Source organism: Dasypus novemcinctus, chromosome 26 (genome assembly GCF_030445035.2).
Source record: "Dasypus novemcinctus isolate mDasNov1 chromosome 26, mDasNov1.1.hap2, whole genome shotgun sequence".
Taxonomy (NCBI): Eukaryota; Metazoa; Chordata; class Mammalia; order Cingulata; family Dasypodidae; genus Dasypus; species Dasypus novemcinctus.
Window position 1 is genome coordinate 8,722,237 of NC_080698.1, and position 20,986 is coordinate 8,743,222.

At 42.3% G+C, this 20,986-nt stretch overlaps 1 protein-coding gene across 2 annotated transcripts in view; it reads right to left on the reverse strand.

Moving 5' to 3' along the window:
- The window catches only part of SMARCC1 (SWI/SNF related BAF chromatin remodeling complex subunit C1), a 226,989-nt gene extending 206,422 nt beyond the window's left edge, over window positions 1-20,567 (reverse strand). The window contains exons 1-2 of one of the 2 annotated variants that reach the window (XM_058288407.2): window positions 20,358-20,567; window positions 12,665-12,784 (exon numbers count right to left, since the gene is read on the reverse strand). In XM_058288407.2, coding sequence (XP_058144390.1) covers window positions 12,665-12,784; window positions 20,358-20,552 — 315 coding nt within the window. In that variant the 5' untranslated portion in view covers window positions 20,553-20,567. Of the gene's footprint in view, window positions 1-12,664; window positions 12,785-19,930; window positions 20,231-20,357 lie in introns of those variants that run through there. The other variant, XM_058288408.2, reaches the window with a different exon arrangement.
- Between the last annotated feature and the right edge of the window lie 419 nt (window positions 20,568-20,986).

Consider the following 20,986-nt stretch of genomic DNA (forward strand, 5'->3'; position numbering starts at 1 on the left):
CCTGATAACTATAAACTCTGGAAAAAAAAATTTTTTTAATAATGACCTGAAAACTCTGGGAAGTAAACAAAAGCAGACAAATCAGAAAGAAAAGATAAAACTTGGAAAAGAGATTAACAAAGAGGCAATTTTCCAGGTTTTCACCTGCAAAAGTGCCCTGAATGTGAGCCAGAGTTGCGGAGTTAGCAGCACAGTTAGCTAAAACTCCGATAAGAATCCCACTACACGAAGAAGACCACGCAGCAAATAGACACAGAGAACAGACAATAGGGGTGGGGGTGTGGGGGGGGAGGGGAGAGAAATAAATAAATAAATCTTTAAAAAAAAAAAAAAGAATCCCACTTACGGGGTGAGTCAGAAAACACACACAGAAAGCCTGGATCGAAACTTCTGATTCACCACGTATGAAAGTCCCAGCCTTATCCAGGAACTATGCATGCACAGGACAGACATAAATCAGCAGAGTAAAACCTTAAAGAACTAAGGTTTGAACCAAAACCCACAAAAGGCAAAAGAGAACTTACATTCTAAATCTAAATAACTTGACTGCCTGCTAAAGCAAAAAAAAAGTTCATATTTTCCAGAGGATTATAACATAACTCAAAATCGATACAACATTCACATTCTCAAGCATACAATCCAAAATTATTCAACATACAAAAAGCCAAATAAATGTAAACCATTCTCAAGAGAAAAGACAAATACCAAAAAAAAAATGGAAGTGGCTTTGAAATTGGGTAAGGGGTAGAGGCTTGAAGACTTTTAAGGCGTAAGAGACTGTTGGGAAAAATATATATGTAAAGGTGTTCACAGTAAAGTCTTATAAGGAAATGATGACTATGTTATTGGAAACTGGAGAAAAGGTAATCCTCATTATAAAGTGGCAGAGAACCTGGCAAAATTCTCTTCTGATGTTGGACAGAAGGCAGAATGCTTAGAAAACTATCCAAAGACTTGGGTAGTTAGCTGAGATTTCCACCCAAACTGTGGAAGGAACAGCCTGGTTTCTCTTTGCTGATCAAAGTAAAATAGAGATAAACTGAGAGCCAAACTGTTAAGCAAAAAGGAACTAAAATATGATGATTTGGAAAATTCTCAGATTATCCATGCTCTAAGACTAGGGCCAGATCAGACCTAACAGGGCCTTCCCTGAGTTCCCAAGAGATGCGCTCCCAGAGGCTCTCTGTGAGGGTGTGGCTGACCAACCATTTGCTAAAAATTAGGCTTAAGACTCATTTCACCCTGTCAACCAACTAAGAGTAAAAAAGGAGTGGAAATACAATTATCCAGGAAAGCAATGTGGAAGACTCTTTTGTTTGATGGCTTGAACCCTCTGGTACTGCAAAGACCAAAAGGGTGTTTGATGATTTTATATGAGCAAAAACACTGCTAGCTTGAAGTGAAAGGAGCAGACAGGACAAATGAAAGCAAAATGACCCCAAGGGCAGAAACTATGGTTGCGATGTCTCAGGTGAAGGGACCTCCTTGGGCCAGGAGAGAGGTCACTGGCCCACCCAGCTTTTTGGAAATAGCATCTGGGTGATAGCATTCAGAAAGACTGTGGCTGCCACCGCAGCAGGTCTGGAGTACAAAGCATAGAGGACTCTCATGCCTCTAAATTTAATGGAATTTGTCCTGCTGGGTTTGGGACTTGCTTGGGACCCATGATCCCTTTTATCCATCCAACTTCTCCATTTTGCAATTGTATCAGTCGGCCGAAGGGATATTAATGCAAAATACCAGAAATTGGTTGGTTTTTATAAAGGGTATTTATATGAGGTAGGAGCTTACAGATACCAGGCCATAAAGCATAACTTACTTCCCTCACCAAAGTCTATTTTTACATGTTGGAGCAAGATGGCTGCTGACATCTGCAAAGGTTTAGGTTTCCTGGGTTCCTCTCTTAACAGGGTCTTGCTTCTCTATGGGTTCAAGGTTCCTCTCTTCCCAGGGCTTGCTTCTTCCTGGGCTCAGAGTTCCTCTCTTCCTCGTGCTTGCTTCTCTTTCCTCTGTATGCTGACTTCCTGGGGCTCTAGCTTAAGGCTTCGGCATCAAACTCCAACATCAAAACTCCAACATAAGGGCAGCGGACTTGGTCCAGTGGTTAGGGCGTCCGTCTACCACATGGGAGGTCCACGGTACAAACCCCGGGCCTCCTTGACCCGTGTGGAGCCGGCCAATGCGCAGTGCTAATGCGCACAAAGAGTGCCCTGCCCCACAGGGGTGTCCCCCGCGTAGGGGAGCCCCATGCGCAAGGAGTGCGCCCCTTAAGGAGAGCCGCCCAGAGCGAAAGTGCAGCCTGCCCAGGAATAGTGCCGCGTATGCACAGAGCTGACACAAGATGACTCAACAAAAAAGAAACACAGATTCCCATGCCGCTGACAACAACATAAGTGGACAAAGAAGATGCAGCAAATAGACACAGAGAACAGACAACCGGGGTAGTGGGGGAAGGGAAGAGAAATAAATAAAATAAATAAATCTAAAAAAAAACTCCAACATCAAAAAACCCTCGTAACAGGGACAGAAACAAATAAAATAAATCTTAAAAAAAAACAAAACCTCAACTCTGTCCTCTGCCATGGCTTTTATCTGTGAGTCCCCACCCACCAAGGGGCGGAGACTCAATGCCCTAATGATGTGGCCCAATCAAAGCCCTAATCGTAACTTAATCACGCCCAGGTACAGACCAGATTACAAATATCTATTTTTGGAATTCATAACCATATCAAAGTGCGACAGCAATGGAAATATCTATTTCATGCCTGTCTCACCATTCTATTTTGGAAACAGATAACTTGTTTTCTAGGTTTCAAAGGTCCACAGAGAGGAACTGTGACCTAGGACGGACCACACACCCATGACTGATTTAGATGAGATTTTGGACTTTTAGAGTTGTAACTGAAATAAGGCTTTTGGGATATTGGGATAGGGTGATTATATTTTGCATGTAGGGAGAACATGCCATTTTGGGGTCCAGAGGGCAGACTTTTATGCACTGAATCATGTCCCCCCTCCCCAAATAAAACACATGTTCAACTCCTAACTCCCAGTTCTGCAGATGTGAATGCATTTGTAAAAAGATCCTATTTGTAAATAGAATATTTACGAATGATCAGGGTGGGCCTTAATCCAGTATGACTGGAAACCTTATAAGCAGAATAAATCTGGACACAGTAGTGGTAGGAGACAAATGGGGATATGGCCACATGACAGAGGCAGAGACTGAGCCATGGACTGCCAGCAAGCCACCCTATGCTACGTATTTCAGAGAAAGCATGATCCAACCAACACCTCGATTTTGGATTTTGAGCATCCAAATCTATGAGACAAATTCCTGATCTTTAGGCCAACTAGCTTGTGGTACTTTGTTAAAACAGCCTTGTGACAATCATACATAAGAATTAACTCAAAATATGTAAAACCTAAATATCTAAAACTTCTAGAACAGGAAAAAATCTGGGACCCTGGCATACACAAAGGCTTCTTAGAACACAAAAAGCACAAACCATAAAAAAAATTGATAAATTGAACTTGATCAAAATTAAAAGCTTTTGCTAATATGAAAATGCTAAGAAAACAAAAAGGCAAGCCTTTTTAAAATCTGATAAGAAATCAACTGTGCAGAAAAGAATTAACACAGCAGGCCAGAAGCTACTAACAATACAATAAAGCTGCTTACAAGGATGGCCACTGGTTCGTGTCTTAGAATTCAACTATTACAGTGTTTCTAGTTAACAGTTACCTGACAAGGGTGATTCACTGTTCAAGGCTATTTGTGAACAATATGGTTTATGCTGTACACATGGTTTCCTTCTGGAAATTTCTGTCTCAAATTTTGGTATATGCTAAGGCAGAGTGCCTACATGAATGACGAACCCAAACAAAAATCTTGGGGAAGACGAAGTGAAAACCACCTCACAAAAGCCAAATGCCACTGCATCCCCTCATTCAGTGCCTACATCTCACTACCATCACCACCATGCCCAAGAAAAAGGCTAAAGGAGGTAAAGCCAGGGTAAAGGATGAACCACAGAGAAGATCTGCAAGGTTATCTGCTAAACCTGCTCCTCAAAAGCCAGAACCCAAGCCAAACAAACACCCCTGCAAAGAAAGGAGAGGAAGGGAAGTGGACCTGGTCCAATGGATAGGGCATCCACCTACCACATGGGAGGTCCACAGTTCAAACCCCAGGCCTCCTTGACCCATGTGGAGCTGGCACGTGCACAGTGCTGATGCGCACAGGGAGTGTCCTGCCACTCAGGGGTGTCCCCCGCATAGGAAGGCCCTACATGCAAGGAGTGCGCCCCGTAAGGAGAGCCGCCCAGCACAAAAGGAAGTGCAACCTGCCCAGGAATAGCACCACACACACAGAAAGCTGACACAAGATGACACAACAACAAAAAAAAGAAACACAGATTCCTGGTGCCACTGATAAGTATAGAAGCAGTCAACAGAAGAACACACAGCAAATGGACACAGAGAGCAGATAACTGGGGGGGGAAGGGGAGAGAAATAAATAAAAATAAATAAATCTTTTAAAAAAAAGAAAGGAGAAGGAAAAGGGAGAAAGCAGGGAAAAGCTAATACTAGAAAGGATGGGAATAATCCTGCAGAAGAGATGCCAAACCAGATCAGGCAGAGAAAGCTGAACGTGCTGGAGACGCAAAGTGAAGTCTGTACTTTTTTTTTTTTAGTAATGTTTGAATTTTTTTCCTCTTCCCCTCCCCCACCCCACTGTTTTTGCTGTCTATGTCCATTCGCTGTGTGATCTTCTATATCCTCTTTTCTTTTAGTCTTCTCTTCTCGTCTTTCTCCTCTAGGATTCATCAGGATTCGATCCTGGGGACCTCTGATGTGGAGAGAGGTCCCCTGTCAATTGCGCCACCTCAGTTCCTGGTCTCTGCTGTGCTTCGCCTTGACTCTCCCCTTCGTCTTTTTTTTTTTTTTTTTTTTTGTCTCTCTTTTTGTTGCACCACCTCTTGCTGCATGTCTCCCTCACTCCCTTGAACAGGCACTGGCTCACCATGAGGGCAATGGCTTACCACGCGGACACTCATGTGGGCACTCGGCTTACCACGCAGACACGCGGCACACTGTGCGGGCACTGGCTCACCATGCAGGCACTGGCTCACTGTGCAGGCACTTGTGGGCACTCAGCTCACCATGCAGGCACATAGGTGGGCACTTGACTCGCCTCATGGGCACCCGCATGGGCCCTCGGATCGCCACGTGGGCACGTAGTTCACCATGCAAGCACTGGGATCGCCACGCAGGCACTGGCTCACCATGCAGGCACACTTTCTCTTCTTTTTCACCAGGAGGCCCTAGGGATTGAACCCAAGTCCTCCAATATGGCAGGCAGAGGCCTTATCACTTGAGCCATAACCATTTCCCTGTGCATTTTTGGTAACTGTGTACTTCTGGTGAATGTACAGTTTGAAATACTATTTTTCTAAATCAAGTTTTATAAAAATGCAGAATTTTATTTTACTTTTTTTTAAGCTATATTGTTAAGCACACAGAACACTTCATTGTTGTTTTTTGGGGAAGGAGCAAATGTCCCTAAAAGACGACTCTAAAACTGGATCAATATGGGAGAAAGCACCTTTCCCCTCTAGTTTTGAAAGACTTCTTCTTTACTCCCAAGAGAAGGGACTCCCTGACCCTGACATACATTAGCCACGCTGGCACAAACAGCTTGTGATGTGGAAAAACATTTTTATGTCCTCATGTACTCTTCTCCTACTCTGCCTTAGCACAGACTTGATTCCCTAAAGCTCAGAGACCAGTTAGGGCCTTACCCCCAAAAACTGCCTGCCAGAATGTCAGGCAATCTGGACTTTCCAGTGATGCCACTGAGATGGCATTCCTCAAAAGTGCAGTGATTTCTAGTTTAGACTGTGGATCTTCAATCTGGTAATTCTGCCATTTCATTTCATTTCCTGAAAGTCAGGGCTGACTTGTGAAAAGCTGACAGGTGTGAAATGTCGACACTCGCTTAAACTTTCCCTGTTCAGAGAATAAAATATGCTAATTGATCATTTGTACATTTTTTTAATGTATTGTGGTAACAAATACTACATAAAATTTAACCACTTTCAAGTACACAATTCGATGGTGTTAATTATATTCACAGTGTTGTTCGTCGCAATCCATTACCAAAACTTTCCCATTGTAACAACAAACTCTGTTGTATTTCTGTATGTCTTCTTTCGTGAAGTGTCAAAATTTTTTGTTGCAGGGGAGGAGGTTTATGTGCAGGGGTCCTCAAGACCATCCCCACATCTGGAGATAACTCTAGAAGGATTCATGTGACTCAGTTTTACAGCTTCAATGTAAGGATACACAGCTGGGTCATAAGGGAAAAAGACATTGGTTTCTTTATGCTCTCCTTCACATGGGGGCCACACAGAGTGCACTCTTTTCCCAGTAATTAAAATGCAATAAATATATGATGTTTCTGCCCAGGGAACCACATTAGAGACTCCCTGCCCTAAGATTTTTGTTTTTCTTTTTCTCATGCCAAGCTATATATACACACCTTTACTAAAGAACTTTTCAGAAACTAACATGGTGTTTCAGGCAGGCAATCATTAAGATTATACAGCCCTTCTTCTTGGGAAGCGAGCTTGGCCCAGTGGTTAGGGCGACCGTCTACCACACGGGAGGTCCACAGTTCAAACCCCGGGCCTCCCTGATCTGTGTGCAGCTGGCCCATACGCAGTGCTGACGTGCACAAGGAAGTCCGTGCCACGCAGGGGTATCCCCGCATAGGGGAGCCCCACACGCATGGAGTGCACCCCGTAAGGAAAGCCACCCAGCACGAAAGAAGGTGCAGCCTGCCTAAGAATGGCGCCGCACACACGGAAAGATGATGCAACAGAAATAAACACAGATTCCCGTGCCACTGACAATAACAGAAGCGAACAAAGAAGAACACACAGCAAATAAACACAGAGAACAGACAACTGGGAAGGAGATAGAAATAAATAAATCTTTAAAAAAAAAAAAAAAGAGTACACAAAAACTCTCAGATGCCCTTCTTCAATGGACTACCCAACTCATTAGTCATTAGAGAAATGCAAATTAAATCTACAATGAGATTCTAATAAATACCTATAAAAATAGCTAAAATTATAAAAGACTAATCATATAATGTGCTGATGAGAATATAGAAGAACTGGAACTCTTCATATTCTGCTGAATCACTTCAGAAAAGTTTGGCTCAGAAGACCTGAGCCAAGAGAAGAACACAGAGCAACAGAGATGGCTCCTTAGACACAGCAGAAACTCCAGGGAGAGAGACAGAGCCATTCACCTGGTAGTCTACAGCTGACCTTGTGGAGAAAACAGAAGCGCTGAGCCTAGAGGAACCCAGGAAACCCAAGAACCCTCACAGATGTCGGCAGCCATCTTGCTCCAAATAGACTTTGGTAAGGGAAATAACTTTATGCTTTATGGCCTGGTATCTGTAAGCTCCTACCCCAAATAAATACCCTTTATAAAAACCAATTTCTGGTATTTTGCATCAGTTCCCCTTTGGCTGACTAATACAGAGGGAAAACAGATTACAAAGGAGTACAAGGAAACTCTGAGGAATGATGGAAATGTTCATTATCTTGAACTCAACATATTTTAAATATCATTTATTGTCATCAATTATATCTCAGTAAAGATGAGAGGGAAAAGAGAGAGGAAGATGCAGGAAAAAGTAAAAAATTACAAATGACTAAAATAAATCAGAACTAAAATGCCAGTGAATCGACATGGGATGGGACTACAGACCTGCCTTAAGGGTGGCAACATTTTATGGAGCCCTGGCCAACACCTGGCCCAGAATGCCCTCCACCTTGCACATAGGCCCAAGCCTCCAATAGGGCAGCCCAAACTCTGCAGTCCACTCAGCCCCAACTGGTCACACAGAATCACCCAGGCTTGCACATGAAATATAAGGTCAAGAAGGGAGCTGAACAGATTTTTCAGAGACATTCTTCTTTTGACAATAAGTTATCTTTAAGTATATGGCTGTGGCAGTTTGATATTATTGATGAATTCCAAAAAGAAATATTTTCTATGTTTGTATACTGATCTGTTCCTCTGGGCATGAGACCCTTTGATTGTATTAAATTCAGAGGTTTCATTTTTACTTGATTAAATTTAGATTAGGACTTCGATTCAACTATGTCAGTAGGATGTTGAGTTCTCGCTCCCTTGGTAGGCACACACTCACACACACACAGAAATAACATGGCAGAGGAGAGAGCTTAGTTTTGACGCTGGAGCCCCAGGGAGAGACCCAAGCCATTCTTCTGATAGTTTATAGCTGGACTTGTGGAGAAAGCAGAACAGCTGAGCTCAGACAGAGACCAACCCCAGGAGAGAAGACAAGCCTTACACCAGCCTACAGCTGAGATTAGAAGAAGCTGGAATCACAGAGCCTTAAGAGGAAGAGGAAGGCTAAACCCTTGCAGAGACTGGTACTCATCTTGCTCCAACACATAGCAACAGACTTTGATGAGGAAAGTAACTTACTCTTTATGGCCTTGTGACTGTAAGCTTCTACCCCAAATAAATACCCTTTATAAAAGCCAACAGATTTCTGGTACTTTGCAGCAGCACCCCTTTGGCTGACTAATACAAAGGCTAAACAGTTCAGTTGGACTTTTATCTAACTCTTTCAGGCTTTGTTTTTTCACGTTCACAAATACTGCCTCTATGGTCCAAGGCACAAAAGAACACATACAAGTCCATTCATATACTTCAAAAACAAGCAAAACTAGACTATATCATTCAGGGGCATATACATGATGTCACTATAAAGAAAAGTAAGGAAAAGGTTACTACCTCTGGAGAGAAGAAGGGGTTTTTAATGGGGAACGGATACATAACTTTCTGGATTATTTACAATGTCCCATTTCTGACCTAGGTTGTGGTTAAATGAGTGTTCTCTTTATAATTAAGTCAATACATGTTTTACAGACTTACTATATTTTTTATACATTTTCTGTATGTCTGTTATATTTCAAAATAAGAAGTTCTAAAGAAATGAAACAAGGGGAACGAATGTGGCTCAACCGATTAGGTTCCGATCTACCATATAGGAGGTCCAGGGTTTGATGCCCAGGTCTCCTGGCGAGGGCAAGCTGGCCCATGCAGAGTACCAGCCCATGCAAGAATGCAGCTCTGTGCAGGAATGCCGTCCTGCATGGGAAAGCCACCCCGCGCAGAAAAGTTGCCCTGCGCAGGAGTGCGGGCCAACATGGAGAGATGTTGCAGCAAGATGAAGCGTTAAGAGACACAGAGGAGAAAAAATAAGACAACGTAGCAGAACAGGGGCACTGAGGTGGCGCAACAGAGTAATCAACTCTCTCCCACTCTGGAAGGTCCCAGGATCGGTTCCCAGGGCTGCCTAATGAGAATACAAGCAGTCACAGAAAAACACACAGTGAATGGGCACAGAGAGCAGACAACAGGGAACAGGGATAAATAAGATAAACCTTTAAAAAAAAAAAAAAAAGGAAAGAAATGAAACTAAGTCTTTGTTCCACGAAGTAAACTTCTCACATCCTTTCACTCGAATGCCTTTTTTTTTTTTTTATTTCTCTCCTCTCTACGCCCCCCCCCAGTTGTCTGCTCTCTGTGTTCGTTAGCTGTGTGTTCTTCTGTGTCTGCCTGCATCCTGGTCAAGTCTTTCTTGCCCCAGTACCACAACGAAAATAATCGCCAAGTTTCTATCTCTGTAACTCCTCCAACTCTTTTCTGATCTTTTTGAATTCACGGATTCCACCACCAGCCTTTATCACTGCTCACTTGGAATATGAGAAAAGCCGTCTTCATGGAGAACTTGGTTTCAAAGCCTCCAAATCTCAATAGCTTCCAATCCACTCTTCACATTGAACCTTGAGGACTGTTGTAAAATTCTAAAATCCAAAATTGACCAAGCCAACTTCTACTTTCTCTCATATTGTGGTTCACCTTCACCTTCAAGAAAAAAAGCCATATTTCTGGGAGCAGATATAGCTCAAGTGGTTGAATGCCTGCTTCCCATGAATGAGGTCCTAGGTTCAATCTCCAGTACCTCCTAAAAAAAAAAAACTAAAACAAAAAAACACCTCTCATTGGGGAGCAGATATAGCTCAGTGATTGAGTGCCTGCTTCCCTGTATCTCCTTAAAAAAAGAAAGGTGCCATACTTCTTAGCAGCTTAAAACAGTCCTTGATTCTGGCCCCATCTATCTGCTGACTGCCCTATACTGACCCTTAGTTATATAGCCTTACAGGTCTATCTGCAACTTTCTTGAAGTACCAAGCTTTCTCAGGCCTCTACTTTATGCCACTGCCTACAATTCCCATCCTCCAGCATTCACTTGAAGAACTCACATTCACCTTTCAAAACTCAGTTCAAATGTCCTTTCTCTTGTTAAATCTCCACCTAAAGAACACACTCAACTTTCAAGACTCAGTTCAGACATCCTTTCTCCTTGGAAAACCTTTCCTGACATTGCCAGGAAAGTCAAAGGCTCTGTTCATATAGCTCACTAGAGTGTGAGCCCCTGAAAATGAACAATATATACTGTAATACTCTTTCTCAGGATCTGGTACGTAATCTCAATGAGTTTGAATTAGTGGAGAAGGAAGCACTTTTTAATAAATGTTGCTGGGATAATCAGCAACATGGAAAAAAATAAATAAAACTGGTCTATTTCTTACCTATCAAGATGAATTCTAAATGGATCAAAGAGTTAAATGTAAAATTTTTTAAATTTAAAATAATGAAACCATATAGCTACTAGAAGAAAACATGGATGGTCCACATAGGGGAGCCCCACACTCAAGGAATGCACCCCATAAGGAGAGCTGCCCAGGAGTGGCACTGCACACATGGAGAGGTGACACAGCAAGATGACTCAACAAAAAGAGACACAGATTCCCAGTGCCACTGACAAGAATACAAGTGGACACAGAAGAACACATAGTGAATGGACAGAGAGAGCAGACAACTGGGTGGGGGGCGTGGCGCGCGCAGAGAAGAGGGCAGGGAAGGGGAAAGAAATAAATTTTAAAAAAACATGAAGAGTTGAATTCCTTTATAACCTAGGAATAGCAAAAAGCTTCCTAACTATGATTCAAAATACAAATCAATATATTTGACTCAAAATAAATGAATAAAAGTCTAAAGGGGAAAAAATACCAAAAGCAAACATCTTAACTGCAAAGCTGTAAAACAATACTATTTCTTATTCTCACTTTTATTTCAGAGATCAATGGGTTGTTAAAACTTAAGGTTTAGTGATGGAAAAAGAAACCTAAATCAGAAGTCTTTAAGATCATAAAAGTCTACCAATAAAAGATTTAATAAAGACAGCAAGCAGTGAATGGAAACAGTAAAACCTCATGTGAACTAGAAGATAAAAATTATGACAAAAGATACAATTCCTAGAGAGCTAATATTTGTACAACCATAGGTCAAAAATATAAAGGAGTAGAGAGTAACAGAGGAGACTACCATTATAAATAAACTAAATGTTCCCTAAGCTAAAGAAACATAATTGAGTCTTCAGATCGTGCATTATCACACCTAGACGTATTTCTGAATTTTGAAGATCAAGAAAAAATTTCAAAGATCAGTACAAAAAAGGGAGCGAGTGACAGGTAGTATCAGATTTTTCACTCTACAAAATCAAATGGTAAGCAGAGAAACAATACCCATAGATTTCAAAATAATACTCCGAAGCTCTTTCATAGTTCGTTAACGAATGTTTCACAACAATGCAAGGTGTTGGTGGTAGGGTAATGTATGGAGCGCTGTATGATGTTATGCAGGTGTGCTTTTTAAGTTCCAACTTTCACTATACACTTGTTTAGGTATATTCATGTATAAAAGATACACTTCAATAATAAAAGGAAATAGTATTCTAGCCACAAGATCTGAATCAGCAGAAAGACTATAAAGGACTTGGTATAGTAGAGACAACAAGGAACAGCAACAAAGTAAAATGTTAACAGTTAAATCCACATAATAATTGTGATGCTTAATACAAATATTAAATGAGGAAAGCAGACCTGGCCCAATGGTTAGGGCGTCCATCTACCACATGGGAGGTCCGCAGTTCAAATCCGGGGCCTCCTTGACCCGTGTGGAGCTGGCCCACGCACAGTGCTGATGTGTGCAAGGAGTGCCGTGCCACACAGGGGTGTCCCCCACGTAGGGGAGCCCCACGCGCAAGGAGTACGCCCCGTAAGGAGAGCCGCCCAGCGCAAAAGAAAGTACAGCCTGCCTAAGAATGGTGCCGCCCACACAAAGAGCTGACACAAGATGATGCAACAAAAAGAAACACAGATTCCCGTGCCGCTGACAACAACAGAAACGGACTAAGAAGACGCAGCAAAAAGACACAGAGAACAGACAATCAGGGCGGGGGTTGGGGGGGAAGGGGAGAGAAATAAATAAATCTTAAAATATATATATATATTAAATGATTCCTAAAAGAAGTTTCCTGCAGTTAAAAAAAAAAAAGCCGTAATATTCTATATCAAAAATTCAGTTGAGGTTCCTCCTTTTTTATTCCATATGCTAACAGCAGCAAAGGAAACTGCTATAGGCTATAACCAAGAGTACAGAATCTGAAGACATCCAGTGCTACATAAGATGATGTACTTACAGGGAGTTTGGTGAATGCTGGGTTGGTGACATGCTTCCCAAAGGCATCTTCCTGGAACTGGAGAAGCTGTACTACCAGCCCAGCCAGAGTCTTATTGGTAGGAGCATCTGCATGAACATACTGCAAAATAAAGACAGAGACTCAAAAACTGGTACAATTATGCAGAAGAGAATGTTGCCTTACTTCCTATTCTCTTACTAAGCAGTGCTAGCACTGTAGCAGATCTATGTCTGAAACATACTCTCTTGCTATTAAAAAGCTTACAAAAATAAATAACGTGAGAAGTTATCCACCATGTGGACAATGTCAAAAGGCCCAATAAGTGGTAGGCTGACTTCACAACAAGGTAAGCTAATGAGCAGCCTATAAGAGAAAGCATAAATTAGTGAGGTGAATGAGATATAAAAGTTTAATTTGGTATTAAATGTACAATATCACCTTCAGACACCAATACAATCAATTTAAAAATTTAAACTCTCCAATTTGAGCAAGAAAAATACCTACTTTCACAAAAGATAGCAAGCAACTAAGTTTTTCTTCCCTAAAGGAATCATTTTGCAAGTACCCATTCGATATTTCAAGGGTAATGTAGTATGTTTCTATTAAAATAAATAATTTTCAAGTAATTTGTACATGGCAAAATGACAACTGCACAGTCCACCATTATTCTACATTGTGATGAATAGCTTTCAATTTGTGCTTCTGCCAATCAAAGATAAAGCTTAAAATAAAAGGGCAATTAATCTTAAGGGTAGTACCCTCAAATTTGTATTTGTTCAGGTACATTAAGTTTCCACCTAATGAAACAGTCAGCATGCAGGCTATTTGCTAAAGACCAGTATTTTGTTGGAATGCTTTATTTTACATGAAATTTTTTAGATCAGGAGTCAATAAAATCCATCCTACCATCTGCCTCTGCATGGCCCAGAAACTAAGAATGGTTTTTATATTTTTAGATGGTTGAAAAAAATTAATGTTTTATAACACATGAAAATTATAGGAAACTCAAATTCCAGTGCCCATAACTAAAGTTTTATTGGAATACAGCCACACTAATTCTTTACTTATTGTCTATGACTGCTTTCACACAACAGCAGTTAAGTAGTTGTAATTGAGACAGTATGGTCTAGAAAACCTAAATATTTACTATCTGGTCCTTTACAGAAAAACTTTGCCTATCCCATTCTACACAATTTCTTTCTATTAAGTTCTTATATTACTTGAAGGGTATTCTGTAAAAACACAGTACCATAAGGCCACAAGTGACATATGTATGCCACACATAAATTAAAAACCTGGAGGCAAGTTTCACACAATCTGGCATATAAGATGTCATTTCCCTCCGTCTAAAAAATTACCTCTCAAATTTTTAGCATGTATCAGAATGACCTGATTGTTAGCCGCACCTCCAGAGTTTCTAATGCAATAGGTCGGGGGAGGGGGGGGGCAAGAATTTGCATTCTACCATCCCAGTTGAGCATACTAGTCCAAGAACCATGCTTTCGATACTTATTAGAGTCTTTTTCGCTGCCTGACAGCCGCCATCATAGATCGCATGCGTGCTCCTGGGAAGGGCCTGTCCCAGTTGGCCTTGCCCTATTGTTGCAGCATCCCCACCTGGCTGAAGTTGACAAACTGGCCAAGAAGGGGTGACTCCTTCACAAATCCGTGTGATCCTAAAAGACTCACATGGCATTGAATAAGTACATTTTGTGACAGGCAATAAAATCTTGAGAATTCTTAAGTCCAAAGGACTTGCTCCTGATCTTCCGGAGGATCTTTACCATCTAATTAAGAAAGTTGTTGCTGTTAGAAAGCATCTTGAGAGGAAGAAAAAGGATAAGGATGCTAAATTCCGTCCGATTCTGACTGAGCTGAATTCACCGACTGGCTCACTATTACAAGACAAAGCGAGTCCCTCCCCAATTGGAAACACGAATCACCGACAGCCCTGGTTGCCTAAGTTTGTCTTTGTACTTAGAAAATAAAGCCATTGCTTAACTAAAAAAAAAAAAAAAAAAACTTATTAGACTTGAAAACGTAAATCCATTTCAGCTGTGATCTCAGAGAATAATTTTTTATAAAAGTTAAAAACCAGCTAATCTGAAAAATGTTAACAACTACTTACGATTCCCCTTTCTTATAACATATTGCCAAGTCCCAATGAAAACTAACAAGTTCATGTTTTTAAGGCTAAACTCTCAAAGAGAAAATTCAACATCACTTTTCCCCCAATTTACGCAAATTTTTAAATCTTCAGGAAGACTCAGTAAGTAATTAAAAAGTAAAGCTTAACACAGTATAATCTTCAAGAAAACTTCAAATTTATGCTAAAAACTGACAAAATTAACTGTACATATCCACAAGGTAACTTTAATCTTAATAAGCTCAAGTTTCCCAAAAGGGTCACCTAATGTAGTATATTTTATTGCATACAAATACATGTTTGTGTGTAGCATGTGTGTATACATATAAATATTAGGGGTTTTTTTGCACAAGGTAAAGCAACACAAAAAATTAGTAATCCTAACTTCTGACGTTTCAGATAACTATGAATAACTGAACAATGCCAAAACTAAAACTGAAAAAGACTACATCTTGGGGGAAGGCTGTTCAGGTGGACAAATCAAAATTTGGACAAAAAGTAATTTTTACTATCTGGTGAAAAGAGCTTTGTATATGTTTCTAAAATGTTCACATGTTTTCATTAGATATATGCTGGGATTCAAAATGAGAAAGGTTAGACAATCCTTATTTTCAAAATAATGATGGTGAGGTTCAAAGCTCAATCAAAATTATTACCTTATTTATTTTAAAGCCTGAATTTTAAGTTGCAAAATACCTAACTCTAGATACCTTGTTTCAAATCACCTCCCAAAATTACTAAACAATGAAAATGCATTAAGACTTGGCATATTTAATTCATAAATGAAATCTGACCTTAATGTATTAGTATAAACTATGCATCATGCCCAATGAAAAGCAGATAGAGCAGAGAGCAGACAATGAGCACAAACAAGGTGGGGGGAAATAAATAAATCTTTAAAAAAAGCAGAGAGGAGCAGGAGCAGATGTAGCTCAAGTGGTTGAACTCCTGCTTCCCAGGTATGAGGTCTGGGGTTCCATCCCCAGTACCTTTTAAAAAGAAAAAAAAAAGGGGGGTGGGGGAGGGAAGCAGATGTGGCTCTACCAATTGGGCTCCCGCCTATCACATGGGGGGGGGGGGTCCCAGTGCCTTCTAAAGAAGACAGCGAGCTTAAACTATGGGCAGGCATAGGAAGATGACAAAATAAAAGACACAAGGAAAATATAATGTGACACACAAAGCAGGGAGCAGAGATGGCTCAAGCAATTATGCACCTCCCTCCCTTATCTGAGGTCCTGGGTTCAGTTCCTAGTGCCTCCTAAGTAATAAGGAAGACGAACAGACACAGCAAGTGCAAATGAGTGGCAAGAAGTAAATAAACCTTTAAAAATAAAAGGCAGATATGTGCCATAAATATCACTACCACCTCAAATTTCTATAATCTTTAAGGACTATCTTGGGAAGCGGACTTGGCCCAGTGGTTAGGGCTTCCACCTACCACATAGGAGGTTCGCGGTTCAAACCCTGGGCCTCCTTGACCCGTGTGCAGCTGGCCCATGCGCAGTGCTAATGCACGCAAGGAGTGCCCTGCCATGCAGGGGTGTCCCCCGCATAGGGGAGCCCCACACGCAAGGAGTGCGCCCTGTAAGGAGAGGTGCCCAGAGGGAAAGAAAGTGCAGCCTGCCCAGGAATGGCACCGCCCACACGGAGAGCTGACACAAGATGACCCAACGAAAAGAAACACAGATTCCCATGCCACTGACAACAACAGAAGCGAACAAAGAAGATGACGCAGCAAATAGACACAGAGAACCGACAACCGGGGCGGGAGGGGTAGAGGGGAAGGGGAGAAAAATAAATAAATAAATCTTTAAAAAAAAAAAAAGGACTATCTTATTTGATTCTAACAACGTTCTTATGAGAGTTACAGTCTTATTCCTAACTTATAAATGAAAAAATTAAAACATGGAAATGAGCAATCTGCTCAATAGTACCATCAATCAGCAGTCAAGAGGAGTACTGAATTCATTTTTCTAATCAAATGTAATATTCATTCCACTATTCCATACTGATATATGAAAGCAACAGCAAAAAATAGCATTTAATACATAAAAAGTTCTTAACTTTTAAAATGCTGATCCCTAATTAAGAAAAAAAATCAAATGATCATGTAGACTATTTCAGCCATAAGCATTTCTTTTAATCAAAAGTCCACCATCATGTTTTACTTAAGAAAACTGATTAGTTTCATTGAAGTATTTCTATTAGAATGTTTAAGAACTTTTATCAGTAAATCTTTATGTTATCTATGCCATCAATAAAGTATCAAAAAAATTCAACTCGTCTCTAAACACTTCTTTCACAGCAAACATCCCATTAAAAAAATAATAACCATTTAACAGTCTTCATACTGTTTAATTTGTGTAAAGGGCATTGAAATGCCTTCCTTGGACAATCTAGCACAGTTTAACTGAAATCCTTAAATCTAAATTATCCTTAAATCATCCTGAAATCTCAATTCTTATTTCAATAAACCAAAATTCAAGAAGTAACCTATGCAAGAAGAGGATTTGGCTCAGCTGATACAGCATCCACCTACCACATGGAAGGTTCAGGATTCAAACCCATGGGCCTCCTGACCCATGTGGTGAGCTGGCTCATGCGCAGTGCTGATGCGCACAAGGAGTGCCATGCCACACAGGGGTGTTCCCTGCATAGGAGAGCCCCACATGCAAAGAGTGCACCCCGTAAGAAGAGCTGCCCTGTGTGAAAAAAGTGCAGCCTGCCCAGGAGTGGTGCCTGAAAAGAGACACAGATTCCTGGTGCCGCTGACAATACAAGCAGACACAGAAGAACACACAGCAAATGGACACAAAGAGCAGACAACTGAGGGGGTGGGGGAAGGGGAGAGAAATAAAAAACAAACCTTTAAATAAAAAAAAAAAAAACAAGTAACCTATGGGAGTTTACAGATACATTTCACTTCCAACCTATTTGAGCTCAATCAACTTGACATCAGCAGTGGCATATCATTTGAAAACAACTCTGAAACCTCCATTATATAATCTGTGATCAAATGTACAGCTCTCATCTTTATCAAAGTCAGGATGGAGGACAGGTTCCAATAATCCATGGAAAGGCACTTAAGCAAAGGATGAACAAGACTCTGCAGTGCCACTAAACCTAAAATACAATCTCAGGCAGTTAACTTCCCTGTGCTTCAGTTCCCTCTTCCCTAAAGTCATCACCTCCTCTGGCCTCCTTTGTCTCAAGTGAAGCTCATTCCAGTCAAAAAGTCTTCACTCTTCCCTCTTATGGGCAAACGAATAGGTTCCTAGTCTAGTTCATCTGTTCCTTCATCCATTCAATAAGTATTTACTGAGCACCTACTATGGACATTTAGGAAACAAAAAATTTAGAGACGTTCTATCTTGATTTGAAATTTCCTGATTTTATAAGTAGGTGTCTATGTCTATCTCCCCCGCTAAATTATGAGTTACTTCAAAAAAGGGACTATGTATAGCAAAAAGAATTTGCGTTTTAGAGCCCAAAACTGCCACTTCTAACTGTGATAATGGAAAAGGTATTTAAATCAGGTGCCTCAGATGCCTCTCATCTGTAAAATGAGGTAAATAGTTATCCATCAATCAGGGCTGTGAGGGTTTCAGTTATTTTGTCAGTTCCCTTCATAAGGGAGATGCTCATTAACTGCGCATTGATAAACCCATCATTAAAAATAGTACCAGCAATGTCATATTTACTTCATATAGTTGCTGAGCTTTAAATGTAGTTGTGATGAAAATGCAGTATAAAAATGCAGTACTGAAAGCAATAGAAATGTTTACTTAAAACCCATCAATGTGTACACCGAGTAGATATACAATGCATAGAAAAGAAGCAACCAAGTTTCTGGTTAGTATTTTCACCACTCCAACACCCTCCTAGGGGCTGACAAGTTTCTATCAGGCCTGAGGGTATACAATTCTGAATCTGAGTAGTTCCAAGATATCTGCTCTGACTTTAAGAAGCCACAAAGAGTCAACTCTAACTCTGATTTATCTTTAAGGCATCAGGGTCACTGAGCCAACATCAGCCTCAATACTCTGGGACAAACCCTTTACTCAGCCTCACAGCCATCTCCCCACACAACCAAACAAATCTCTGATGGATTATTCCAAGTCTGAAACTGCTCTCCAAAAGCTGGGTGGAAAGCCAAAGCACTAGCTGAAGGGGACCTGATAAAAAGAGCGAACTACTTTCACAATGTATTCAATTCCCTTAAACCACATCCAGAAAACCTACTATCTAAAAAAAGAGAAGTGGGAGGTGGGGGGAGACGAATTTACCACTGTAAAATAAGTGAAGAAGGTATTCTTGTCTACTTACACGTAGATGTGCAAAAATCTACAGTCCCAAATGTGACGCAAATATTTTAGACAAAAAAAAGTCGAAGCACTTAATAATGTAATTATTGTTTCTCATTTCCTAAAACCTCTGATAAAAAATGGTCATTTCTGAAAATACCACTGTATAATGTAACAGAACCTAAGATCCCTAACCCCTGGCCCTAACAAATGCCAAAAGGTGACAGGCTTCACTCTCTGTGACAGATCCCAAATGAATAGGTTCCTACTCTAGTTTATCTGTTCATTCATTCAACAAATACTTAGTAATCAACTTCTAAAGGTAAGGAGGCACTGAGTAACCAACCAGATTCCAGGACACGCTTTAGTGAACAGGCCTGAGGAAGTCTCTGCCCCAGTGCCAGGGGCCTCAACGGGGAAAGGGCAGGACTCTAAAATTTAGAGTGTTCCGGAAATTGTGGGGGGAGGGGGGAGGTGTTTTAGGCTCTCCATTATTCCTGAACAAAAACAAAAACCTGTTATAAACAAGGGGCTTTAAGTCCGAACTTAGAAAACCACTGCTTCAATGGACGACACATTCCAAAGTCACAGACAAACCGGTAAATGAAAAATAAATTCAAAACCTGGTAAACACTATAAAGAAAGTGAAGATGGTATGAAGTGGAGGAATCTAATATAAACGGAGTTCTTAGGGACGACCTCCCTGCGGAACATATTAAGCACAAGAGAGCATGAACTCTCGTACTCACACCAGAAGCTGTAAGAGAAGTACTACAGAACCAAAAGCACAACGAAAATCAAAGCATTAGGTCTCACCGATGCTGTAATTCATTATGCTAGGCTGCTGTTAACTTCGGAGCACAACTTCGCATCGTCCTTCCATGGCAACTCAATTACACGGAGTCCCTAATCAGAACACGAAGCTGGCTCACAGTTCCCAACCACCACCGCTCGCGCACCTCGCGCAGCTAACAAAAGAGGAAGAGTCACCCTTGCCGGCTGCTGAGCTCGACCTACACTTGCACACTAGGCGAGCGGGGACTTTCACCCGGGCTGCGTGGGCCGGCCCGGCCGCGCGGCTGCACGCGCGGACGGCGGGGGCGTGGCGGGCCCGGCGCCGGCCTTTGTTGTCCCTCGTGGCGGCCCGGGGGGAGGGGGAGGGGCGCCCGCGGCCCGCGAGGCGAGCAGTCGCCCCTGGCCCCCGGCGCGTGGCCTCCCCACCCCGACGGGCGCGCGAACCCACCTTCTTGTAGTGCTTGCCCAGCCAAACGCGCACCGAATCCAGCTGGGACACGGTGTCTGGGCTCTCCCAAAACTTGCTGACTGGGCCCCCGTCCTTCCGCCGATAAACGGCCAGGCCTGAGGCGGCCGCCGCCGCCCCGACACCCGCGCCGCCCGCCGCCGCCCCCGGTCCACCGCCACCCGCCGCCGCGGCCATCGTCGCCGTCCGTCGTGTCCACCGCCCGGCCCTCGCGGCTGCCCCCGTCCACGCGCGCGCGCCGCGGCCCCCGAGCCCCGCCCAGCTAATCCCCTTCCGGCGTGGCTACCCAGCCCCGCCCCATCCCGGGACCCGCGCCCTAACCGACGCGAGCACTCGCACACGCATGCGCAGGACTTGTGCCAGCCGAGAGCCCAGGGACGAGCGCCTCTTGCCCGCCCCTTCCGCCCGCGCGGATTGGCTGCCGGACCCGTCCGCTGGGCCGTTTGGGCCTTTCAGCGTCCGGTTCTTCCGCGCTCTCGCGTCAGTTGGCTGTGAGAGTGAACAGCCGCGTAGCGGTTTTGTGTTACCGCCTGCCACGGCCGGAGAGAAAAGGCTTGAAGTGAGAAATGCCGAGAGGAAAGCCGGTTCAAATGTCCAGTGCCGGTCTAGAG